General features: G+C 49.3%; 1 protein-coding gene across 5 annotated transcripts in view; it reads left to right on the forward strand.

Annotated features, from left to right (window-relative positions):
- LOC147127184 (sodium channel protein type 5 subunit alpha-like) overlaps nucleotides 1-22898 on the forward strand; it is a 57443-nt gene extending 34545 nt beyond the window's left edge. For 3 of the 5 annotated variants that reach the window (XM_086019940.1, XM_086019941.1, XM_086019945.1), the window contains 18 exons: nucleotides 1-132; nucleotides 1908-2028; nucleotides 2217-2455; nucleotides 3721-3894; nucleotides 4005-4166; nucleotides 4764-4958; nucleotides 7175-7315; nucleotides 7404-7781; nucleotides 8941-9064; nucleotides 12866-13020; nucleotides 13105-13278; nucleotides 13587-13709; nucleotides 14062-14337; nucleotides 15859-15912; nucleotides 15987-16128; nucleotides 16410-16510; nucleotides 16796-17066; nucleotides 17699-22898. In XM_086019940.1, coding sequence (XP_085876066.1) covers nucleotides 1-132; nucleotides 1908-2028; nucleotides 2217-2455; nucleotides 3721-3894; nucleotides 4005-4166; nucleotides 4764-4958; nucleotides 7175-7315; nucleotides 7404-7781; nucleotides 8941-9064; nucleotides 12866-13020; nucleotides 13105-13278; nucleotides 13587-13709; nucleotides 14062-14337; nucleotides 15859-15912; nucleotides 15987-16128; nucleotides 16410-16510; nucleotides 16796-17066; nucleotides 17699-18945 — 4209 coding nt within the window. In that variant the 3' untranslated portion in view covers nucleotides 18946-22898. The remainder of the gene's footprint in view (nucleotides 133-1907; nucleotides 2029-2216; nucleotides 2456-3720; nucleotides 3895-4004; nucleotides 4167-4763; nucleotides 4959-7174; nucleotides 7316-7403; nucleotides 7782-8940; nucleotides 9065-12865; nucleotides 13021-13104; nucleotides 13279-13586; nucleotides 13710-14061; nucleotides 14338-15858; nucleotides 15913-15986; nucleotides 16129-16409; nucleotides 16511-16795; nucleotides 17067-17698) is intronic. The other 2 variants (XM_086019944.1, XM_086019943.1) reach the window with 2 other exon arrangements.
- Nucleotides 22899-23665: the final 767 nt, after the last annotated feature.

Below are 23665 nucleotides of genomic sequence, written 5' to 3' on the forward strand. Positions count from 1 at the left end.
GTATTTTATCCGACTCTGAACATCAACGGGAAGCTTTTCGTTGCCATGGACCACAACGGGGTGGTCTCGCCACCGCCGCCACTGCAGGGGCAGCTGCCTGCCTGCACCATGGAGAAGGTCAAGGAGGAGAGTGTGAGTGGCGCGCACGCACTCGCGCACGCGCGTGTGTGTTGTCACAATGGAAACAATGGCGGAGACTGCATCCATCCAACACTCAGACATGTGAATTATGAATCAGCACTTTGCATAGCTGCACTCTGATATCATGAGCTAAACACACACACACACACACACACACACACGCGCGCGCGCGCACATCCCAACTCTGATAACAGTAAACGCAGTAGCTTAGTGCTTTGTGGGGTCAGAGGTCACAGGAGCCGCTTGAAGCTGATGTTGGGCAAGCTGTCAATCAAGATGACCACACCCCCTAGGGGTCAGATGCTAGACACTACACTTAATGTAGAACGACTGTTTGAACATCAAAGTGTGTGCGATTATCTTTCCAAATGTAAAATACAGGGTTTTTTTTTGTTTTTTTTTTAACACTACATTTTGTTATTGTTCTGATTAAAAGCGTCATCGCCGCTTTGCCCACGTCGACCCCGCGTCAGTGTCTTGAAAAGTGAGCAAAGTTGTGCGTGGGTGCCGAGCTCCCATCCCGCCGCTCGCAGCCGAGGCCGGATGAGGACGGATGGTTGCCACTCAAATGTTACCATGGCGACCCACAGCCGCTAACCAGAGGCGAAGCAGAGCACAACTGGCGGCCGGTGGCTGTTTTTTTTCTTTTTTTTTTTTTTTTTTTTTCCTTTTTGCCAGCCTCCCCGATGGCGGCCTGGCAGGCAGGCACGACGGAGGCGGCGGCGGCAGCAGCGGCATCGTGGGAGGTGACCTTTGGTACCCTTCGGTAACCTTCGCGATGCTGCGTCATGTCTGGTTTGAGGGCGGCAAACGTTACGCAAGCACACCTGAGAACCAAACTTATGCAACTTTATCAGAAGCGATCGATACAACAGTCGGCACATCAAAAGCCAGCATTAAGTGCATCTTTAAATCTCATTAGATTGTGTACCTAATGAAGTGGCCGCTTACGCACGGCCACACACGCACACACACACACACACACGCACAGACGTTCTGATAGCCTCAATCAAAAGCAAGCATTAAGCAGCCCTTGCATTCAATCTCATTAACTTGTGTACCTAATGAAGTGGCCACTTAACGCGCGCACACTCTCGCCAGCGCACACGCACGCAGACGCCCCGGCAGCGTCGCTCAAAAATGAAGGTGAAGCGGCGCTCGCTTTGAATCTCATTTGATTGTGTACCTAATGAAGTGGCCCGCACGCGCATGAAATCATGTACGCTAACACACAGGCACACGCGTGCACTGACTTCGCTGAATCATTGAACTGCAGTCGTTACCTGCTTATCTTACCCACAACCCCCCCACACACACACACACACACACGCACACACACACGCACGCACATAAAAGAGGGATTTATATCTGGTCAAATGGTCAAACATTGTGTGTTTGTGTTCGATGCTGTCACCATGGCAACAGAGGATGTGGCTGCTGATTGAAGGCTGGCAGTGCGTGCGTGTTTGTTGTCGTGTACAGCAGGGCCTCTCAAACTTTTTGGGGTTGGAGGGAAGCCCTCACCCTCAGATGGCCGTCGGAAGTAAAAAAAAAAAAATACATAAATAAAAAAGTGGCCTGGTGTATAAAATGAAGCGTGATCCTCCTGGAATATACGCCAGCGGGTCGCCGCGAGCAACGAGGCACTCTAAAGCTTTTACGGAGAGCCTCAAGCTACGGCTCGCCGACCGCCATTTTGAGACGCTTCGGCGTGTGTGCGTATGTCATGCGACACTGACGCCAGCGTGTGGGCGCGGTTCCGGCAGGTGCCGACGTCAAGCACGGAGCTCAGCGCGGTTCTGCTCCCTCGGCCGGCGTCCACGCCGGGCTCGGAGAGGCGGGGCCGGGCTCCCAGCGCCGCCAGCCACCTGACGGACGCCATGGAGGGTGAGCCCCGCCATTAGCTTGTTTGGAATTGGGAACGGGAACGGGAACAGTCTCCGATTAGACGTGATTGGGGGCAGTTCTGAAAATCGCTAGCGATAGCATTATTAGGAAGCGTGAACGTATTAGTGTTCGGTTCTACGAGTATTGCTTAGCCCGTATGAAGCATGCTTGTCATTTTTTTTTTTCAGAACTCGAGGAGGCCCACAAGAAATGCCACCCGTGCTGGTACGCCTTTGCCCATCGCCACCTGGTGTGGGAGTGCACCCCCTGGTGGCTGAAGGTCAAACATGTGGTGAAGATCATGGTAATGGACCCCTTCCTGGACTTGGCCATCACCATCTGCATCGTCCTCAACACTCTCTTCATGGCCATGGAGCACTACCCCATGACCAACGACTTCAACGGCATGCTCACTATCGGAAACCTGGTAACCTGCCCGCGAGGACGATGGAACAATTTCTAGCTGGGGCGCTTCAAAAAAAAACATTTTTTCGATGAGTTTATAATGGGCGTCAATTATACACTATAACATATTTTTAACATTGGATGACTTTGTCAGCGTTCAACATTTTTTTTTTTTTTGTGCACCTCTGGATTCATGAAAGAAATTAGTCGAAAAGCTACACAGCTAACGAACGCTAACCTGCGCAGTCGACATCATGTTAGGGCTGCTCGATTTTGAAAAAAATATTAATCACGATTATGTTGGTAACAATTGAAATCATGATTATTCAAACGATCACTTATTTTTTGGGTACAAAACGAGACAATTTTGAGATTTTGAGAAAAATATAAATACAAATAAATGCAAGTTCCTTTTGGACCAAACAAACTTTATAAAATCGGTTAATATAAAATAAAAAGGTGCAAATGTATAAATTCAAATAACATTTCCTTGTGTGGATATAAATGCATATTAATAACGTTTTTTTACGATTATGCCAATTTCGTATTCGTGGAGGGTAATAATCGTCATTGTAATTGAAGTTCGATTAATTGCACAGCCCTACACCATGTAATAATTTCTTTATCAAGTCAATGTAAACCTTCAATGGCCTGGATTAAAGTACGGCGTCGGCCATCCGTGGCCCTCAGGCAGACAAACCCGTGATAGTTGAAAATGCGCACGAACGTCGGCTAGCTTAATGCTAACGTTGAGTGCAAAACGCCATTGACGGCTATCTGAAATTAGCATCGATTGCAGGGTAATTAACCGAAACCTTCAAACGTCTGCCACTTAACCCGCACGGAGCAGCAACGCACACGAGCGTCAGTTCTCTGTGCGCATATAACATGAAGACTGACTGCCCAAAACATTGCGGACATTGGCAGTCTCAGCACAGTCGTGTCCTGACACGATCCTTCGTGCGCACGCGCACACACACATAGACGCACATTGACAAGCTGAAAGGCTAAAAGGCGAGCTAAAGGCAATGCAAACATCTGTGAGGATTACGGGATTTATCCGGTTAACAATTGAGCGGCGCCGCGCTCTCTCGGCCTGACACCATGACTCGGCGTTTTCTCCAAACCTCGATGGCTTGAAAGTTTGCAGCGTTGACATAAGAAGAAGAAAAAGTGTGTTGACGCTGCAGCGCGGCGCGTTCGCGTGTCTGCCGATGACAGCCGGCGCCCTTTCTGGCAAAAATACTGAGGGAGGTTAACGGCGTTGCGATTCTTGCTGCGTTCCAGGTGTTCTCCGGCATCTTCACGGCGGAGATGCTTTTGAAGATCATCGCTCTGGACCCGTACTACTACTTCCAAACGGGCTGGAACATCTTCGACAGCATCATCGTGTGCCTCAGCCTGATGGAGCTCGGGCTGTCCGACGTGGAAGGGCTCAGCGTGCTCCGATCTTTCCGACTGGTGACCGACGCCCGCCACGCGGCGATATCGCCGTCCGCGCCCACATCGGCGGAGGGCCAAAAACCTCACGGGGTCTTTCTGTCTCTCCCATCTTCCCCATGCGTCGTCAGCTGCGCGTCTTCAAGCTGGCCCGCTCGTGGCCGACGCTGAACACGCTGATCAAGATCATCGGCAACTCCATGGGCGCCCTGGGCAACCTGACCCTGGTGCTCGCCATCATCGTCTTCATCTTCGCCGTGGTGGGCATGCAGCTCTTTGGCAAGAACTACCAGGTGAGCTCACAACCCCAGGCACCGATGGCCGTAAACCACAATACACGGCCGCGCCCCGTTGATGCTGCACTTACTGGCATATTTTAGTACATCGAGTGGTTTTCATCACAAATATTTCCGATTTTTATGACTTCACTACTGGGTTAGCGACTTACGGCATTGTAAACCTGTAATGGAACCGTCAGGTTTTTGACTGGTCATGTTCATCCGCAGACACAAACCCAATAGAGTATGCTTTTTATTTTTTATTTTTTATTTTTTTTTCAGTCCAGTTTCAATACAGAGAGTACACCCAACTGGAAATGAATAAGTCTGACATCAATCACAAGGCCACGCCTCTTAAAGGCACATTTACCACATATACTGCGGTTTTTTAAACCTGAGCTTCTCAGCGAGACCTTCCGCAGCCGCGGCTACACACTGAAAAAAGGTATTTGACGAATAAATACGTCAGTGGCATTGAATAGTTGGATTAATGACATTTCAATTCATTTCATTGCGGAAAACTGATTTGAAAGTTCACGAAATTCCCATCTTGGGCCAAGTCAAGCTACCAGTGTTTATAACTGCACCCCCCCCCTCCGCTGCCCCCTTCAGGACTGCGTGTGCAAGATCTCCAAAGACTGCTCGATGCCTCGCTGGCACATGAAGGACTTCTTCCACTCCTTCCTCATCGTGTTCCGCGTGCTGTGCGGCGAGTGGATCGAGACCATGTGGGACTGCATGGAAGTCGCCGGGCAGCCGCTCTGCATCCTGGTCTTCATGCTGGTCATGGTCATCGGAAATCTGGTGGTGAGTCGATTCTCCGACGCCCCTCGGGCACCGCGTCCGCCCGCCCGCACGCCCGCCCGAGACCTTTTCAACTGCTTCGTCATCACGTTTGGAGACAGGCTTGAACGAAGAGTTGCTGTGGAAGAAGCCAGGCAGGGATTTTTTTTTTTTTTTTTTTTTTAACCATTCAGATTCTAAAAGACAGTTTTCCTCTTCATATAATACAAGTTCAGTAAAAAAAAAAAAAAAAATACTCAAGTAACCAGTGAGTAACTTCTGATTTCTTTTTAATCAAAGCATGACCATCAACTAACAAAAAATGACATACGGAACCAAACCATAATTCAGTTTCTGAAAGTAAAAATAAAACTACTCTCACAAGTACACAGTTTCCCATAAATTTCTTATGCAAATGTAACAGACTAAAAGTGTCGCTACCTCCCTCTGCTTGTACATCAGCAGATTTTTCTCCCTTTTTTAGTGTTCACAAAGCCTTGTTGTTTTCTTTTTACCAAGTATCCATACCGTTCGAGGTATTCCTATTTGCCAACCTCTAATTTCCTTTTTAGACGTCCGCGCGCGTGTGCGCACGCGGGCACACACACACTCGCGCGCGCGCACACTCGGCAGCTCATCTTGCTCGACGCGAAGAGCAGAGAGGAGAGATTTCTTTTCTGTGGATAACGAGCTCGCCTATCATCTTCCACTCCGCGCGGGCGCACACACACTTTACACACACAGTAGCTCAGCTTTCTATGAAATTTACCCCGCGAAGCTGTCACATGTCTGCACTTCCATCATTCTATCACAGTGTGTGTGTGTGCGCGTGTCCATTGTGGTAGCTCAAAAAGGATGGGGGTGGGGGGGGGCTTCGCTAATCAAACACACATACACGCAAACACACACTTATTCTTCCCCTGTCAGCAGCAGCAACTCTATCTCCTCCTGCAGGGGACGGGCTGACCCGAGCCAATGAATGAATATGTCCGACACAAATGTGTGTGCGTGTGCGTGTGCGTGCGTGCGTGTGCTCAGCTGCGGCAGGTGAGCAGATGTTTAGTTTGCTCTTTCTGCTTATGACAAACGAGCGGGTGAACGCGTTTCCCTGAGCAAGCAATTCACCCGCTGGGCACCTGACGGCGGCCGGCGACACCCTCCTCTGCCTCGCCCCCTCCCCCTCCTCATTTTCACGTCCTTTTTGACGAGCAAGGAGCCCGTTAGGGGAAAAGCGGGCCCGTTAGAAACTTTCGACCCGGGGTATGTGCGGCCGAGCCGCGCTCGGCCTCGCTCCTCATGCTCCTCTCGCCCCGTTGCCCCCATTCCTCCTCCCGGTCCTCCCTCGTCTTCCTCACGCCGGCTCCTCTCACTCGCGCTGCCTCGTCGTCGTCGTCCCGCCTTGCAAAGCTCAGCGGCAGTCCCGAGGGGGGGGGGGGGGGGGGACTTTGCTCACAGCGCTTTGTTGCGATGAGGAGGAAGAGCAAAAAAAAAAAAAAACAGATCACCTCGCTGCTCGTTTATCAGCCGCACCTGCGTGTGTGTGTGTGCGTGCGTGCGTGTTTGTGTAAGAAAGAGACTACCTGAGGTGAACTTTACTGACTTCACACAGAGAGGTTTGTTGAAATCTCCCGGTCATAAAAACCTCATTTCATCTACCAAAGTCGCGGCTAGATCAGTATGCGTTACACACACACACACGCACACACGCGCACACCCTCTCGCTATATTTTGTCTCTCATGTTCCCTCATTACTGGCTGAGAAATTTTATGTAAACAACTTCTAAATGAGTATGAAAATGTCCTTTACTTTTGTCCCGCAAATAGTTGTTCTCCTTCCTTGGGGAAGGTAACACGCTCATATGCATGCTGGCATCCATCTTTGTGTGTTGAAATGCGTAAGGTCACAGGTCAAACACAACTGGAATCTTCTGGCTCCAGTAGTTGCGCAACATTTGTGCATTACGTCGCTCACTCAAAATCAGCTATCGGGTATCTTTGAATTTTCTTCTTAGACGGGTGGCATTTGGTGCGATTGCTAACATGCTAACTACACGGCAAACGTTGACACGCACACGCTCAAATTCAGCTAGCAGGTGTGTCCAAATCGTTCTCGCGGGCCACTGCCTCGTCACTTAGGACGAATGCTGACGCGCTAAGCTAGGCTAATGCTAAGCGAGGCGGCGGATGCGACGCGGCTCAGCGCTTGTGCTCAGTGCGTGTGCTCGTGTGTGCGTCGGCAGTTGCTGAACCTGTTCCTGGCGCTGCTGCTCAGCAGCTTCAGCTCGGACAATCTGTCGGCGCCCGACGACGACGGCGAGATGAACAACCTCCACATCGCCATCCACAGGATCGGCCGAGGCCTGGCCTGGTGCCGCCGGCAGGTGGCCGAGCGCTTTTTACCAACCCTCCGGCCACCGGTTTAAAAAAAAAATTTGAAAACGACTTTTTTTTGTTGACATTTTTTTGCAGGTGGTGGATTTTTTCAACGGCAACCTGAAGCGCCGACGCCAAAAGCGCAAAGAGGCCAAAAGCATGATGAAGCTGAAGCGCCTGAGCAGCGTCCACGCCGAGGCCAACGGCGCCGTCATAGGTACGGCGCCCGCCCCCGACGCCCGCGGGGGGGCGCACCTTAACCAGCTCCACCTTCCAGGACGCCACGTGGAGAAGTACGTGGCGCCCGAGGACGACAGCTACATGACCAACCCCAACCTCACCATCAGCGTGCCCATCGCCCCCGGGGAGTCGGACGTGGAGTTCCCCGAGGAGGACGACGAGGACGAGGACGAGGAGGTGGACCAGGAGGAGCGAAGCGACGACTCGCAGGAAGACGACGCCGAGCGGGACGAGGTAACGCGCTGTGTGTGCCTGTTTGCAAGCGTATTAAGTGTGTGTGTGTGTGTGCGTGTGCGTGCGCAATGCCGGCAGCAGGAGATCCTTCTTTGCATATAACACGGAACGACAGATTTGTGTCGCGCTCTGTGTGTGCGCGCGGGTCTGCGCACACGCTGACTCAGTTGATTACGATTATGTCATCTTTAATCATCTGGCGCACCTGGCTTGTTGTCTCACTTGCCTTCCGACTTCCTGGACCCAAGTTGCGCGGCGTCCGGCCCCTCTGATGTCACACGGCCAGCGAGCGGTCAGCCAATCAGCTGACAGGTTCAAGTTCAGCTGACTCGGAGCGGAGATGAGCCGGCGCTCGTCTCCTTCTCATTTTAGCCCTGCCTTGTGGTTGACGCTTATGCTAAGATAATGCTAAGCTAAGGCAAGCGGCGTCATGCGAGCAGGTGTGTTGCGTTGCCCCTGTGACCTTTGACCCTCGCGCAGGTGTCGTCTGCAGGGGCAACGCTTTGATTTCTTTGATTTGATGATCTAACCTTCATGCGACCTTCACGCAGCCACAACGCTCGATTGATCTGTCGCGTTTGTTGCATTCGTTTGGACTCAAATTTATTTCTCTCACTGAGTCATTGATTAATTGTCAAGAATGTAACATTTTGTATTCTATATATGATATTTCTTATATGTTTTATTTGTATTAACATTTGGTTAAATCAGTCAAATTAATTATCTATTAACAAAATGATCTAATGATCTCCATTATTTTTTCCTGAAATGGTTTTCTAAAATTGCTTTTAATCGTTGTTTTAATCAATTGATCCAGTGTATGTATTGATAAAATTAAAATTTGTAAATAATTGCACATAAACAAGAATTCTATAATTGTTTAATTAATCCTAATACATTTTATATAATACAATTTTATTTATTTTTTCTATATTATTTGTATTATTTTATTTTATTTATTTTTATGGATATAATTTTTATATTTTATGCATTGTATTTTTCTGCGTGTGTGTGTCCTTGTAACATGGATGCCCACCTTCACGTGTGTTGTTGTCATGTCCCGGCCTGAAACAATCCACATGCTGACATCCACAATACTTGATGATGATGATGATGGTAGTGATGATGTTGTCATGGTGACGAGTGCTCATGTGCTAAGCAGAAGGACGACATCAGCCTATCAGAGGGCAGCACGGTGGACCTCAGGAAGCCCGGAGAGGAGGAAGACGAGTACTCCGAGATGGCCGAAGAGGCCATGGACCCCGAAAACTGTTTCCCTGATTGTAAGTGCCGTCTTCTCCGTCACACACACACGCACGCACGCGCCCGTCACAACAGGCGTGCTCATCAGGAGTCTGGTAAAAGTAAAAGTACTCATTTTCATTGGTAAAAGTAAAAAAAACAAAAAAAAAAAGTCACGAACTCTGAAATGTGCAAAGTGCAAAAATAAAAAGTAAACCAAAAAAATTAGCTAGCATTGGCTCAGCATTTCATGTCATCAAAACAACAAGTTCTGCTCAAAATAAGTACTCAAGTCAAGTACAGATGGCTGCAAAATGTACTTCAGTACAGCAACGAGGTATTTGTACTTGCTCACTTGCCACCGCCGGCGCTCACGAGACGCTGATGACATCATCGGCGGCCTTGACAAAGTGCCTCGGCGCTTAGTTGCGCAGTCAGCGAGTTGGTCAGGCAAACAGCTGACGAGCGTGACGTCATCGACGGGAGCCCCGCCCCCTCGACCTCATCCCTTCACGGGGAGATTTATGGAGGCGGTCCAGGTGGGAACAGCACCTGCGCTCCCTCCTGACTCAGCAGCGTCGCACCTTTTATTTACGCGCATAACGCCTGCCGCTTTTCGTCCCTGGTCGCAAAGGGCACGCCGGGCTTTGTATTCTTATCCTTTCGGATTTGATTGGCACTCTGAATTATTTTGGTCGTCCTAAGAGAGCCGCGACACATGTACAAGTGTTTCCGGCGGTTTGACAAAACGGCTGCGACACAATCGGGCCACCCAGCCGGGAACGCCGCATGCGTGCGATGAATTCACACGGAGGCTGCGCAACTTCACTCCAACGGAGCATCGGGACTAGAACCTTTGTTGTTGTGCGGAACATTGAGGCTGTGATGGGAATCACTACAAAATGGCACACCACTGGAAAAAAAAACCCCAAAAACACGATTACACTGTAAAAAACCTGCTGCTGATTGGAGATATTTGCTAGCATAATAGCATAAAAAGTTGTATTTGAACGAAAATGAGAAAAAGAAGCGGGAGTGAGGCAGAGCGCCACCTCCTGGCGGCGCTGGCTCCGCCTCCTGGCACCGTCGGGTCCTGGCTCGTCCCGGCAGATCGGTACCGGCAGCAGCTGACTCGGCACCGGCGCCGCTGCCGAGGGAACTTCAGAGACTGGAGCAGATGTTCGTGTCGCATGGCCAGCCCGGCGCCATGATGGGGGGGGCCCCTGGCAAGACGGATCGGGCGAGATCCCCCCCCCCCCCCCCCAAAAAAAATAGGAAATCCATAATATTGATGAAATACTTAACATATAACATTAAGAAAAATTTCTTTTTTTTTTTTTTTCTTTTCATGTATGTGTTGGTGTTATTTTGTGTGTGTGCGCGCGCGCGTGTGTGCGTGTGGCCATCTGGAGCCCGCCGAGGCCTCCACACTTGGCAGGACATCCACTTGGTCCGGCGGCCGCCGCCGGCGACCCAGCTTGCTTGCTTGCTTGCTTCGTGCAAGTGGACGGCGGTGCGCTTGGGAGAAGGGCGCGCCATGCTTGCTAACGTCCGCAGAAAGCTCGTCTTGATGACATCATCGGGGTGGAGAGAGTGGCGGCGGAGTTGTCGACAACCAACAAAAGTTGAGCTTGTGATCCGGCCGCTGTGTGTGTGTGCGCGCGAGATGCGCCACCGCCGCTAATTATTCACGTCGCAGGCAGAAAAGGTCAGCTGAGCGGGAAAATCCCAGCAAGTGTTGAGCAAGCTTGGAGATAAGTGAAGGTCACCATCTTGTTTTTCTACTTGTGATGAAGAGCGCCTCACTCGCCCGCCGCCAGCGCCGCCACGCACACGCGCGCGCACGCTCCCCGCTCCTGCTGAGCTCGACTTATTTGATGCAACTTTGCACATTTGCCGTTTGCTTGGGCATGCATGCGCACAAGTACCAATACTTGGTTACTGTACTTAATTCGATTTTTTTCGAGGTACTTATCTCTTATTTTACTTTTACTCCCTAAAGTAAATACTGTACAGTTGTTGTTGCTGCCTGGCTTGATGAGTGACGTGTCTGTCAGCGAATGAGTGTAGAGTAGGACAAATTGTACGATTTTAAAAATCGGCAGTCCTGTGGCGATCGTTGAAGTTTTGCCATTAGCAGTGCTTTGACGCCATCTTGTGGCCGGTGCAGGCAATCGCAAACCTTTTTCCTTGCTGGTATTCGCTATTTGCGGCAAGGCTAGGCTTTGATTACGCTTGTAACTTTTGTCAATCTCTCCTTATGATGACAAGCCATAAAAAAACATTTAAAAAAAAAAAAAAAAAAAAAAACACATCTGTTTAAAATTCTTAGCATGAGCTAATTTTGTATTGCTAGCGGTGATGATGCTGAGCTCACGCCAGCTTACTGGCCGATGACCCGGAAAGGTTGATGCCGCTCGCGTTAGCATTAGCCGCTAGTGTTAGCCCGACAGAATGATGGACTGTCATGTGCTTGCCATCGTCGAACACTCACACACATGCCGAAAGATCACATGGATTTGCCCGCATGCAAAGAGAAGGACCCAATGAGCCTCGGTGACATACTCGCAGACACGCACACACGCGCGCGCACCTACACACACACACACACACACACACACACACACGGCGCCGTTAGATTAGCTGCCTCATTAGGCTGCTAAATGCCAGCTCTTTGGCTGATGTGACGCCACACATGCCACCAAGAGGCTATGCGTGTGTGTGAGTGTGTGGGTGGGTGGGTGTGTGTGTGCGTGCGTGTGTTTGTCGCGTCGGGCGGAAGCGTGCCGCAGTGCCCGCGAGCAAGACATGTTCACTGACACATGTTCTCCTTCATGTGCACAGAAGCAGAGCTGACCTGATAACAGGACCTTGATTCTGAATAAAATACAAACTGAGTTACTTTACTGATTACTTGATGTAAAAAGTAACTAAATCACAAGTTAATAATTAGTTACATTCAGGCATAAGGCACATTAACCTGAATGCGAGCGTTAGCAGACGTAACTTCAAGGTAGACGCAACAACGCAATGTCAATCGTGGCACTTGCTAAGCTAACTGGAATTTAGCATAGCATGCTAGCTGAGCAAAGTGGGCACTGTGTTCGTGGCTTCACCGCCTGAGACATTACAAAATTCTACTAGTTAAGAAGTAGTAGCAGGCACATAAATGCAATTTGGCCTCTCCGGGAACATGTCGTTTTTGTAGTAGTGCTCTTTGGTCACTTTACTGCAGTGTCGCCGTCGTAAACGTCCTACCGTAGTACACCGAATTGTCCTACGAATGAGTCCAAAGTGCACTAATAGACGGAGCCTTCAACGCACTCGTAGCGTATCGAAGAAAGACTCAAACGGCTTGGCAGAGGCATTTACCGTCCTCCTGTCACTTGGCACAAGTGCTCCGTCTGATTGAGCGGCGCAGCTTTAAATCACCATCAGGCCAATTAGTAACCAACGGCAACGCAGCTTTAATTACACAGGCAATCAGCGGGGAGGGCCCATGGGAGTCGCTGATGTCATCAGTCATGAGGACCCAAATGGCTTCTTCGTGCTCATCCTGTCAGCTCGGCGGCGGCTGCCCTTAATGGTAACCGTGGCGACTCGGCAGCCATCTTGGAAACTGGTGGTCTCCCTACAGTGACTTGGACATTTTTTGGGTGCTTTTGGAATGCGTAGCGAGTCTACAAACATGTCCAGCGGGCTGATATCTATTTACGGCAAACTGAGAAATGCGCTGAACTCATCGCGTGGCTTTTTTTGCGCGGTGTTCGCCGTTCACTCCGCTTCGCCGTATTGGTCCATGCTTTGCAGCTCCTTGAGTAACGTGCGGCGCGCGTTTGCAGTGTGCGTGTCCAGGTTCAAATGCTGCGACGTGGACACGACGTCGGGCTTGGGCCAGGTGTGGTGGCGCATGAGGAAGACCTGCTATCACATCGTGGAGCACAGCTGGTTCGAGTCCTTCATCATCTTCATGATCCTGCTCAGCTCGGGCGCGCTGGTAAGACTTGCCGGGGGGTGGGGGGGGGGGGGCTTACGCTGGCGTCTTTGGTGGCGCGTGAACGCGTCCCCTCGTCCTCATCAGGCCTTCGAGGACATCTACATCGAGCAGAGGAAGGTGGTCAAGGTGGTGCTGGAGTACGCCGACAAGATCTTCACGTACATCTTCATCCTGGAGATGATGCTCAAGTGGCTGGCGTACGGCTTCAAGAAGTACTTCACCAACTACTGGTGCTGGCTGGACTTCCTCATCGTGGACGTAAGGCGCCGCCGTCGTCTTGTCGTTGAAGCTTGAGAAATGGTTTGAAAGACACGTTTTGAAAATTCACATTCCAAACACGATATTCTGGTTGGTATTGCACTTGTGGGATATGAATTAAGCAGGGAAATCGTTTTAATCCATCTCAGGGGGCGGCCATTTTGCCACTGTCGACTGAAAATGACGTCGCAGTTGCTCACGGCTCACCTATTTTCGGCGTTTGGTCACATGACCTGATTGGCCGTTACTTGACCCCTGAACGTGTGCAATGTGCAAATCCAAAGCGTCCCGCCCATGGTCTCCCCCAGGTGTCGCTGGTGAGCCTGGTGGCCAACACGTTGGGTTATTCCGACTTTGCCGCCATCAAATCCCTGCGGACGCTGCGAGCCCTTCGACCCCTGCGAGCGCTGTCCAGGTTCGAAGGCATGCGGGTAAGACTGCGTAGTAAAAGCGGACATATACAAGCGATGGAATTGCCCACACTAGTCAGACACAAAAAAAAAAATATATATATATATATATATATATCACAGTATTCAAAGAAATAGGCTTGGCCATTCATGCATGAAATTAAATTGCACGAATAAACCATCCACCAGAGGGTGCTGGAACCACACAAATGGAAAACAACTTGCTGCTATTAATATTGTGACATGACGACGACGATACATCGCGCTATCGCCGATATTGTGACATCCGCAGTATGTTGTGCTGACGCGCTGAAATGTGCTTGATGCGGCTATGAAGAACGCGGCGGTGGCGCGGCCTCTGGTTTGTTTGCAGGTGGTGGTGAACGCCCTGATCGGCGCCATCCCGTCCATCATGAACGTGCTGCTGGTGTGCCTGATCTTCTGGCTCATCTTCAGCATCATGGGCGTCAACCTGTTCGCCGGCAAGTTCGGCCGCTGCGTCAACCGCACCGGCCACATCTACGACGCCGCCTTCATCAACAACAAGTCCGAGTGCGAGGCCCTCAACGACACGTCGCTCTACTACTGGACCAAGGTCAAGGTCAACTTTGACAACGTGGGAGCCGGATACCTGGCCCTGCTGCAGGTGGTGAGTGAGGACGCTCGGCTCGCCGCCGTGGCAACGTGGCCCGCCGCGCTTCACCCTGATTGGTTGCCCCTGGCCTCCTTCTCTTCTTCTCTCCTTGATATACTGTCCTGGTTCTTCTGTCCTTTTTTCTTCCGTCTTCCTTCTCTTTTCTGTTTCTTTTGTCCTTTTTCTTACGTTCTTCTTTTTCCATCCTCTCTTCTTCTGTCCTTCTTCATCTTCTTTCCTTCTTCTGTCAAAAGGAAAAAAAAAAACAAAAACAATGTCTCCGTTTTTTCGTCTTCCGCTCCTCCCTCCGTCTTCTGCACTAAATGAACTCCGAAGACATTTTCCCTCATGGCCGCCGCGTCCTCCCGGTTGTTCGGCGCCGCGGGCGTCCTGCACGCCGCCAGTCAATCAGCCCTGAGAGGCTTTTATTTTTAGAGGCTCTTAAGTAGGCAGACATGAGAGCGAAAAACGAGGAGGAAGCGAGGGAGGTTGAAGAAGACAAACGGGAGGAGTAAAAAAAAAAAAAAAAAAAAAAAAAAAATAGAGGAAAGACGGAGGGGAAGAGATGGAGAGCGCGTTGATTCACAAGCGCGTGGAAGTTGAATGAGTGCCGTCGCCTTGGCGACGGGCGGCTCAGCATCCCTCCGTGTTTGCCCGGTCGCCGTGGCAACCGGCTGCCCTTCCATTAGCGGCTCTGCTGTTGAAAGTTTGTCAGGGGGAAGGAAGTCCATAAAAGGATGTGTTGACGGCTGTTGCCATGGCGATCAGACAGACGACAGGCTCGGACGTCTCGGCGCTCGCTCGTCTCGGGTGTGACTTTCATTCAACAAAACCTCATTTCAGGCCTTTCCCCTGCGTGAAACCCACATTTGAATCTCTCACCCTTCTTTACAACCCTGACATGACACTGGCTTGGAAACCTTGATCCTGCCTTGAAACCCTACTTTGGAGCCCTAAATCAGGCTTCAAACCCTCATTTGAGACTTGGTAACACTTGATTGAAGCCCTAGCCCTGGTTTGAAACCTGAACTAAAAACCCTAACATTGAATCAAAACCCGAGCTCTTCTTTCAAACATGAACCTGAACTTGAAAAGTTCATTTGAATCACTAACACCTTAATCCCTTTTTAAAACCCTAACCCAGGCTTGATGCCTCAATTGGAAACCCTAACCCCGACTATAAAACGTTAACCTCAAACTCTGTCTTAAAATCGAGCCATGGCTTGAAACCCTAATTTTGAACCATACTCCTTTTTTAAAACCCTAACCCACATTTGAAACCCAAATCCTGGGTTGAAACTTTAACCATCGTTGAAAACTTTAACCCTGGCTTGAAACCTTAACCCACCCTGAATCTCTAATGTGAAATCCTACGCCGCGTTTCAAACCCTAACCCCGGCTCCAAACCCTACTTTCTTAACCCTGGCTCGAAAACTTTCCCTTGCAACCCTCAGTCCGCCTTCAAACCCAACTCATGTTTTTCTTGCGCTTCCTCTGCCCGGCGCAGCCGTGACCTTGCGTTGTTTTGTGTCGAAGGCGACCTTCAAAGGCTGGATGGAGATCATGTACGCCGCCGTGGACTCGCGAGCCGTAAGTCACGCCGCCAAGCGGGCCGACGACATCGGCGCGGCAGGAAGTGTAAACGTGGAGGGCGTGTCGCGCAGGTGGAGGAGCAGCCCATCAAGGAGATCAACCTGTACATGTACCTCTACTTCGTCATCTTCATCATCTTCGGCTCCTTCTTCACCCTCAACCTCTTCATCGGCGTCATCATCGACAACTTCAACCAGCAGAAGCGGAAGATAAGTGCACCTTAAACATGCTTCGTTTTTTTTTGGGCAAGACCAACGTATGGAATTGCAAATGTCACCCAGGCAGCTCTGAGAAAAAGCTTCTTTTGGCATCGGGATGAAAATCAAGCAAATCCTACAATAGGGAAAAAAAAAAAATCCATTAACATTGAAAACTGATTTCTGTAAAAAAAAAAAAAAAGAAAAAAAAATCGGCTTCGATTGTCGTGTGTTTTGTGTCCTCTCAAAGTCAGCAGGCTGAAAATAACGTTGTGGCGGTGTGTGGCTTGCACTTAGGAGGCCAGGATATCTTCATGACGGAGGAGCAGAAGAAATACTACAACGCCATGAAGAAGTTGGGCTCCAAGAAACCACAGAAGCCCATCCCCAGACCTCTGGTACAAGCGCTGCACATCACACTTTGAAAGGGAAAAAACAATATCAAATTTGATACAGCCTCAAATTATACGGTGGCGCCTTAAACAACAAACCGACTGATATATTGTTCTCTCAACTGCTCTCAGCTCATCAGTGCGGCACTGATATTACTTGTGCTTCGCAGAGGATAAAGAATTTTTCTTTAGCTTGCGTTTCAAAGCAAACAAAAAAAAAAAACCTGCGGGAAAGCGCCGGCCCGTAGCTCAAGGCAGCGCAAAGATGACACGCCGGTCCTCTTGCGACAGAACGACGTGCAGGGCTTCTTCTTCGACCTGGTGGCCAAGCAAGCGTTCGACATCATCATCATGGTGCTGATCCTGCTCAACATGATCACCATGATGGTGGAGACGGACGAGCAGTCGCCGCAGATGGAGCGCGTCCTCAACAACATCAACGTGGCCTTCATCGTGGTGTTCACCGCCGAGTGCATGGTGAAGATCGTGGCGCTGCGCTGCTACTTCTTCACCGTGGGCTGGAACATCTTCGACTTTGTGGTCGTCATCCTCTCCATCGTCGGTGAGCGCTCGGTCGCCCTCGCTTTGAAAGCCGGTCCCCGCTTTGAACCCAAAACATGTCAAGCTGGCTCGAGTGTGTGTGTGTGTGTGTGTGTGTGTGTGTGTGTGTTTTTGTAGGCAGGAAGTAACGTCATGTCATTGTGACAGTTATCTGTCAACAACGTGACTTTCTGGGTGGCCTTGATGCCTCCCTCCCAGCAAGCGCACACACACACGCACACACGCCAAGGTCTCGCTTGGTCATACAAAGCCACAGAAACACACATCCGGCAAAGAGTAAGCAGGTCATTTCGCCATCACCGTTCATGTTTCATTTGCTCCAGTTAGCTCGCTGCTAGCGTGCGATGAAGTGAGCGTGCGGGCGGGCCTGGGGTTGCGCGTGCGTGTATGCGCTCAGACGAGGCCGCCCGGGGGAGGTGAAGGTAACGGCGGCAATCAGCGCTGGCAGGGGGCGGGTCCCCGGAGACAAATCAACAAAAATGATTGAGCCGTTACATCGGCTCCGTGTGCGCGCGTGGAGCGGGAATCACCTCGCGCCCCTTCCATCACCTATGCGATGCGCGTGTGTGAAATGTGAAGTGTTTTGGTTTTTGTTTCGTGTCTTTTGACGGCTGTGGCGCGCGCGCTCCGCAGGCATCGTGCTGGCCGACATCATCGAGAAGTACTTTGTGTCGCCGACGCTGTTCCGCGTGATCCGGCTGGCGCGCATCGGCCGCATCCTGCGGCTGATCCGCGGCGCCAAGGGCATCCGCACGCTGCTGTTCGCGCTGATGATGTCGCTGCCGGCCCTCTTCAACATCGGCCTGCTGCTCTTCCTGGTCATGTTCATCTACGCCATCTTCGGCATGGCCAACTTCGCCTACGTCAAGCGGCAGGCGGGCATCGACGACATGTTCAACTTCGAGACCTTCGGCAACAGCATGATCTGCCTTTTCCAGATCACCACCTCGGCGGGCTGGGACGGCCTGCTGAGCCCCATCCTCAACAACTCGCCCGAGGAGTGCAACCCGCAGGTGCCGCACACGGGCACCAGCCAGCGCGGCAACTGCGGCAACCCCTCGGTGGGCATCACCTTCTTCGTCACCTACATCATCATCTCCTTCCTCATCGTGGTCAACATGTACATCGCCATCATCCTGGAGAACTTCAGCGTGGCCACCGAGGAGAGCACCGAGCCGCTGAGCGAGGACGACTTTGAGATGTTCTACGAGGTGTGGGAGAAGTTCGACCCGGAGGCCACGCAGTTCATCGAGTACGCCAAGCTGTCCGACTTCGCCGACTCCCTGTCGGAGCCGCTGCGCATCGGCAAGCCCAACAAGATCAAGCTCATCTCCATGGACCTGCCCATGGTCAGCGGCGACAAGATCCACTGCCTGGACATCCTCTTCGCCTTCACCAAGCGCGTTCTGGGCGAGTCGGGCGAGATGGACGCCCTCAAGCAGCAGATGGAGGAGAAGTTCATGATGGCCAACCCGTCCAAGATCTCCTACGAGCCCATCACCACCACGCTGCGGCGGAAGCAGGAGGACGTGTCGGCCGCCGTCATCCAGCGCTGCTACCGGAGGCATCTGGTGCGCCGGCAGATGAAGGCCGCCTCCTACCTCTACCGCCGGATCACCACGCCGCGACACGGGCCGGCCCGGGGGGAGGACGGGGCGCCCGACGGCGGCGAGGACGACGGGGACCAGGAGGAGGCGCCCGAGAAGGAAGGCCTGATCGCCGCCATGATACGCGAGAACTACGGCTCCGGGCTGCTCGGGATGGAGCGCTCCGAGACCGCGTCCTCCCCATCGTCGCCGCCGTCCTACGACAGCGTGACGCGAGCCGCCGCCCGATTTCCTCCCGGGGCGGGGACGAGCGACGCGGGTACGCCACCATAGGAGCGCCAACGCCAAATGGAGGACTTTGCGCAAAAGCGAACTCACGCGGCTGCTCGGGGTGCCGTGGCACACTGGGGGTCGCCCGAAAAACGTGAAGATATAAATGCGGTGGGGCCCCATAAAGGTTCCGGACAACTTTACTCGCTTTTACTTTACTTCCTGCCCCCTGCAGGACGCTCCTAGAACTGCAGTAGCTTCTTCTCGGGCCCCCAAAACACTATATCACTCATGTATCCCTCTCTTATTGGCCAGGAGCTGCGTTAGCGGCGTTAGCGGCGTTAGCGGCGCGAGTGTTCGCTTGCGAGTACAGAGAAGCGAGCTGAGCTTAGCAAAGGTTTTGTTAGTGAGAGTAGAACTTTGTTGACAGTCTTTTCATAGCTGTACGATTATTACGACTATTTTTTATATTTTTTAGCGTAACTTGACAAGGGAAAAAAAAAAAAGCTTTGCAGTTTTTCCTCACTGGAACTGTGACACTTTGACAGAAGACGAGAACAATAATCTTTTTTTTACTTTTTTTTCATTATGTTTTTTTCTTTGCTGTAATGACACATTCACAAAAACTACCCGCAAAGCTACAGCGTGTTTGCGATCCGCGGATGGCGGGATGCTAAGCTAGCACTAGCTCAGAAGCAGAAAGGTGACGATTGTCAAGTCTCGGCACGCCGACGTTAGGTTTGTCCTCGTCGCACGCCGTCGTTTACGTTCGACAGCCAACCAAAGTAGACGACAGACGAGAAGACGACAATCAGCAAAAACGTTCACAGGCTCATCACCAACACAATTATTAGTCATTTAATAAGCACTCGCTCATCTCATTTTTAGCCGCACGGCCACTTAAAAAGGGAATGATTTTGTCTGTTAAAGTTTGGTGACGGTACACAAAGTGAAAAGTCCGAAGGAAAACAAAATTCATTTTCCGCATCACGTTGTTCCCGAATTGAACTCTCATTCCAAACAAATTACGTGAGTGTATCTGCGCGCATATATATAAATATATATATATATATATATGTTCCTCCCAAAAAAATCATTCACATCAACCTCATCTTTGTCTACTTCATTATTTATTTACCAATGACTTTTTTTTTTTTTCCCTGCTTTGTTTGGTTTTCTACGAACACTGGGACACTTTTTTTGCACAGGGAAACGTGGAAAAAAAAAAAAAAAAAAAAAAACGACAACAACAAAGTGTGAGGAGCAATAAACGCTCGGTCCGAGACCTGGAAGCTTGGAGAGCGACACTTTCAGGACCTTCCGGGACCTTGACGAAACAGAAAATGCACAAACGCGCCGCTTGGGTGGGCGCAGACCGCTCAGTTCTTCTTTGTGTCAAAGTGGTGGTTTTGCCCTGCCCGCCCGCCCCCACAATCCACCCCACCCCTCCTAAAATGGAAACCGGCGCCACCTGGATTTTATTCTGCTGTTGAAAGCAGAAGTTAGTTGCGAAGTGTTGCCGTGGTGTTCGACTGCGCTGCGCTGAAGGGCTCTTTTCGGTAGCAATAGACCGCGAGTGTGCCTGCCTGCCGACGCCGCACTCAACGACACTCCACGCCATCGTTTGCGCCCCCTTTGTTGGCCCCGGGACCCCGCGCCTCCGAGGTGGCTCCTGATTGGCTGATGAGCGTCCACCCAAAACAAAACACATTTTGAAAATCATTTCTGTTCAAACAAACACTTGTTACCGCTGTGCTGCGGCTCCCCTAGTGGCAGGGAGGAAAACATGTTTACCTTGCAATAGTAATAATAATAATGCGGTGGTGCCTTGAGATACAAGTTATCAGACTAACAAGTATTTTTAAGTCTTAAATGAAAATGTTAAATATGTATTTAGTATAAATCAGCAGTTAGGAACGTCTGCTAAGCTTAATGGTAACAACAATGCAAAATGCCATTGACATGCTAATGGTTAGCCTCAATAGTCGAGCTTTGAGAAGCAACGGATATTTAAACAAAAACGATGGAGCAACATGTAGACAGACGATATCACAATACTCACAGGTTTCATTCTTTAAATTTTATTTAATTATATTACTCTATTTTTTTTATAGGGTACGATATTATAGAGTGCTATTTTTCCTTGTTAAAAACTCAAACGCATTTTTTTAAGGTAGGCTGTAACAGATTATTGTCATTTCCATTCATTTCAATGGTTAAAGACGACTGGAGAGCATGTTCGTGGAACGGATTAAACTCGTATCTGAAGGCACCACTGCAATAAAAATAACACACTTTTGTGCCCAAAGGCCACATTTGATTATTAGAAAGCTCATGTGTAGATATTTCTTTAATTAAAATATGTACTGTGTTTAATTAACCTTAGTTTATTTTCATAATAAAATAATTTGTACTCATTTTTACCTGTATTATTTATGATTAATTTTATCGTTAATATTTTATTTTTTGTATTCACAAGAAATGAATCAACCCATTATTTAATGAGCTAAATGAAATTCTATACAACAACATAAAACACTATTATTAAATCAAATAAAAGCACATTATTATTTTTATTTATTTATTTTTTTCTAAGTGTTTGTTGGCCAGAGTCTATTTGTTTGATTGACAGGTCTGAATATCAATAAAAGTCAGTCACGTGTACCGGCTCGGCCCATTTGGTGCGACCGAGGGGGTGCGGGAAGCTCCAGACCGGACGGGGTGATACACTTTCCTGCCCTCCTTTCCCTTTTCAGAATAAAAGCTGCTTGGTCGTCTTTCAATCCCAACAGAGTGCACAGGAACCTTCCTACATCTGAACAACAAAGAAGATCTCAACCTTCTCATTTTATGAACAAAAACAACTCTTTGCCAACATTTGTACTCAGCCACCTCCAAACTGGATTCATACTGGTTCAGCAGAGGTGTCAAACTAGGTCAATGCAAATGTCGCACTGGTTATTGAAAATTGTTTCGAACCTGTGCCATACTTGTACAACACTTCACACTGGTTCAAAACTGATGTCAAACTGGTTCAACACTCGATTCATACTAGTATCATACAGGTTTCGTACTTGCACAACACAAGTGTTATACTGGTTCAACATGGGTTCAAAACCAGTGTGATATTGGATCAATACTGGTGTCGTAGTGGTACAACACTGGATTCACACTGGTGTCACACTGGTGCAAGTTTGGATTTACACTGGTGTCATACAGGTGTTGTACATGTACAGCACTAGTGTCAAACTGGTTCAACCTGTTACAGCACGGGATTCACACTGGTTCAGCTGGTTCAAAACCAGTTCAACGTGGGTGTCACACTGGTTCGGAACTAGTTGAAAACTCTTCATATTGGTTTCAACACTGGTTACAAACTAGTATCATGCTGGTTGAAAAGTGGTGTCATATTGGTTCAACTCTGGTGTTACGCAGGTGTCATACTTGTGCAAAACTTGTCATGCTGGTTTAAAACTGGTGTCATATCGGTTCTCCACTGCTGTCACACGGGTGTAAAACTGATCCAACACCGATGTCACGCTTGTTCAGTACTGGTGAAGTAATGGTGTCATACTGGTGTAAAGTGGATCCACGCGGGTTGTGTGAGTGATGCCCAAAGGTGGTCGAATATCTGCAGGAAGTAATCTTGTTGGTGACAGAGGAGGCAGAGTCTTCTGTCCTGACGCCATTTTGTGCTTCAAAGTGTCTCTCCAAAGAAGGTTCTGGAACGCAAAACACAAACAGAACACAACAAAAACGGTTTGAGTCATTAAAAAAAATCTTGGGAGTTTTTCAGACCTTGTTTTTTTTGCCAGTAAAACAAAAACTTTGGAGTGAAGAAGGAGAAAGTTGTGCCTCAGTAACCCCTCCCCTCATCCCACTCCGGTGTTTTACAAACAATTCATTCATTCATTCTGATCATGATGATGATGACTACAATAAATATATCCACTTTTTAGTACTTTGAGTTGTAATACTCTTTAGTATTTTGCAAATAAATGTCTGTATTTAAAACATCCTGCGGTAAATAAACCAGACACAAACCCAACGAATCGGTCTCATCCGATGTCTCATTCCGTGTGTCTCTGCGTGTGTTTGTGTTTTTGTCTCTGTAGGTGTTTGTGTTTTGTGTGTGTGTGGGGGGGGGGGGGGGGGGGGTGCGCGTGTCTCGATGAGTTAGTCAAGGGTCAGGCTGGTATGTGGCATATGATCTTTATTAGCAAAGTGTGTGCATGTGTTTGTGTTGCGCAACGCCTGTCTGAACGTGTGCGTTAGTGTTAGCAGAATTTTACTTGACCGTTCTTGTGATTTAAAGCCGTCCATATCTATAAATCACACTTTCTAAATGTTTATATCACATGAAACGCATCAATATTTAGACGCTTTATTTTTCATGTGAATCTCTTGCTGAATGCACAGGGTACTCTCATCTTTACTGATACGATACGACAGCGCTACCTTGTGGTTCTATGATGTAGTCGCCAGTCTGTAAAAATACAATAGATAATGCCTTACAAAAAACATGAATTTTTGTCATGTGGATTTTAATAAGAAAGAATCGCACCTTTAAATGTAATTTATGAAAAAAAATACAGTAATTGCATATTCTAATTAAATAGAATGTGCAGAATTTAAGGTTTTTCAACACATTGTTTTGTTATAAATTTTGCTTCTTCTAGTGTGCGCGGCATGGCCACCTGGGGGCAGTATAATACAGCCATCCAGCCATCCAGCCATCATTATATGGATTTTAAAAATCGGCAGAACGACGGCTCGTATGTTG

Source organism: Filicampus tigris, chromosome 21, assembly GCF_054856515.1.
Source record: "Filicampus tigris isolate MCC_2025a chromosome 21, RoL_Ftig_1.0, whole genome shotgun sequence".
Classification (NCBI taxonomy): Eukaryota; Metazoa; Chordata; class Actinopteri; order Syngnathiformes; family Syngnathidae; genus Filicampus; species Filicampus tigris.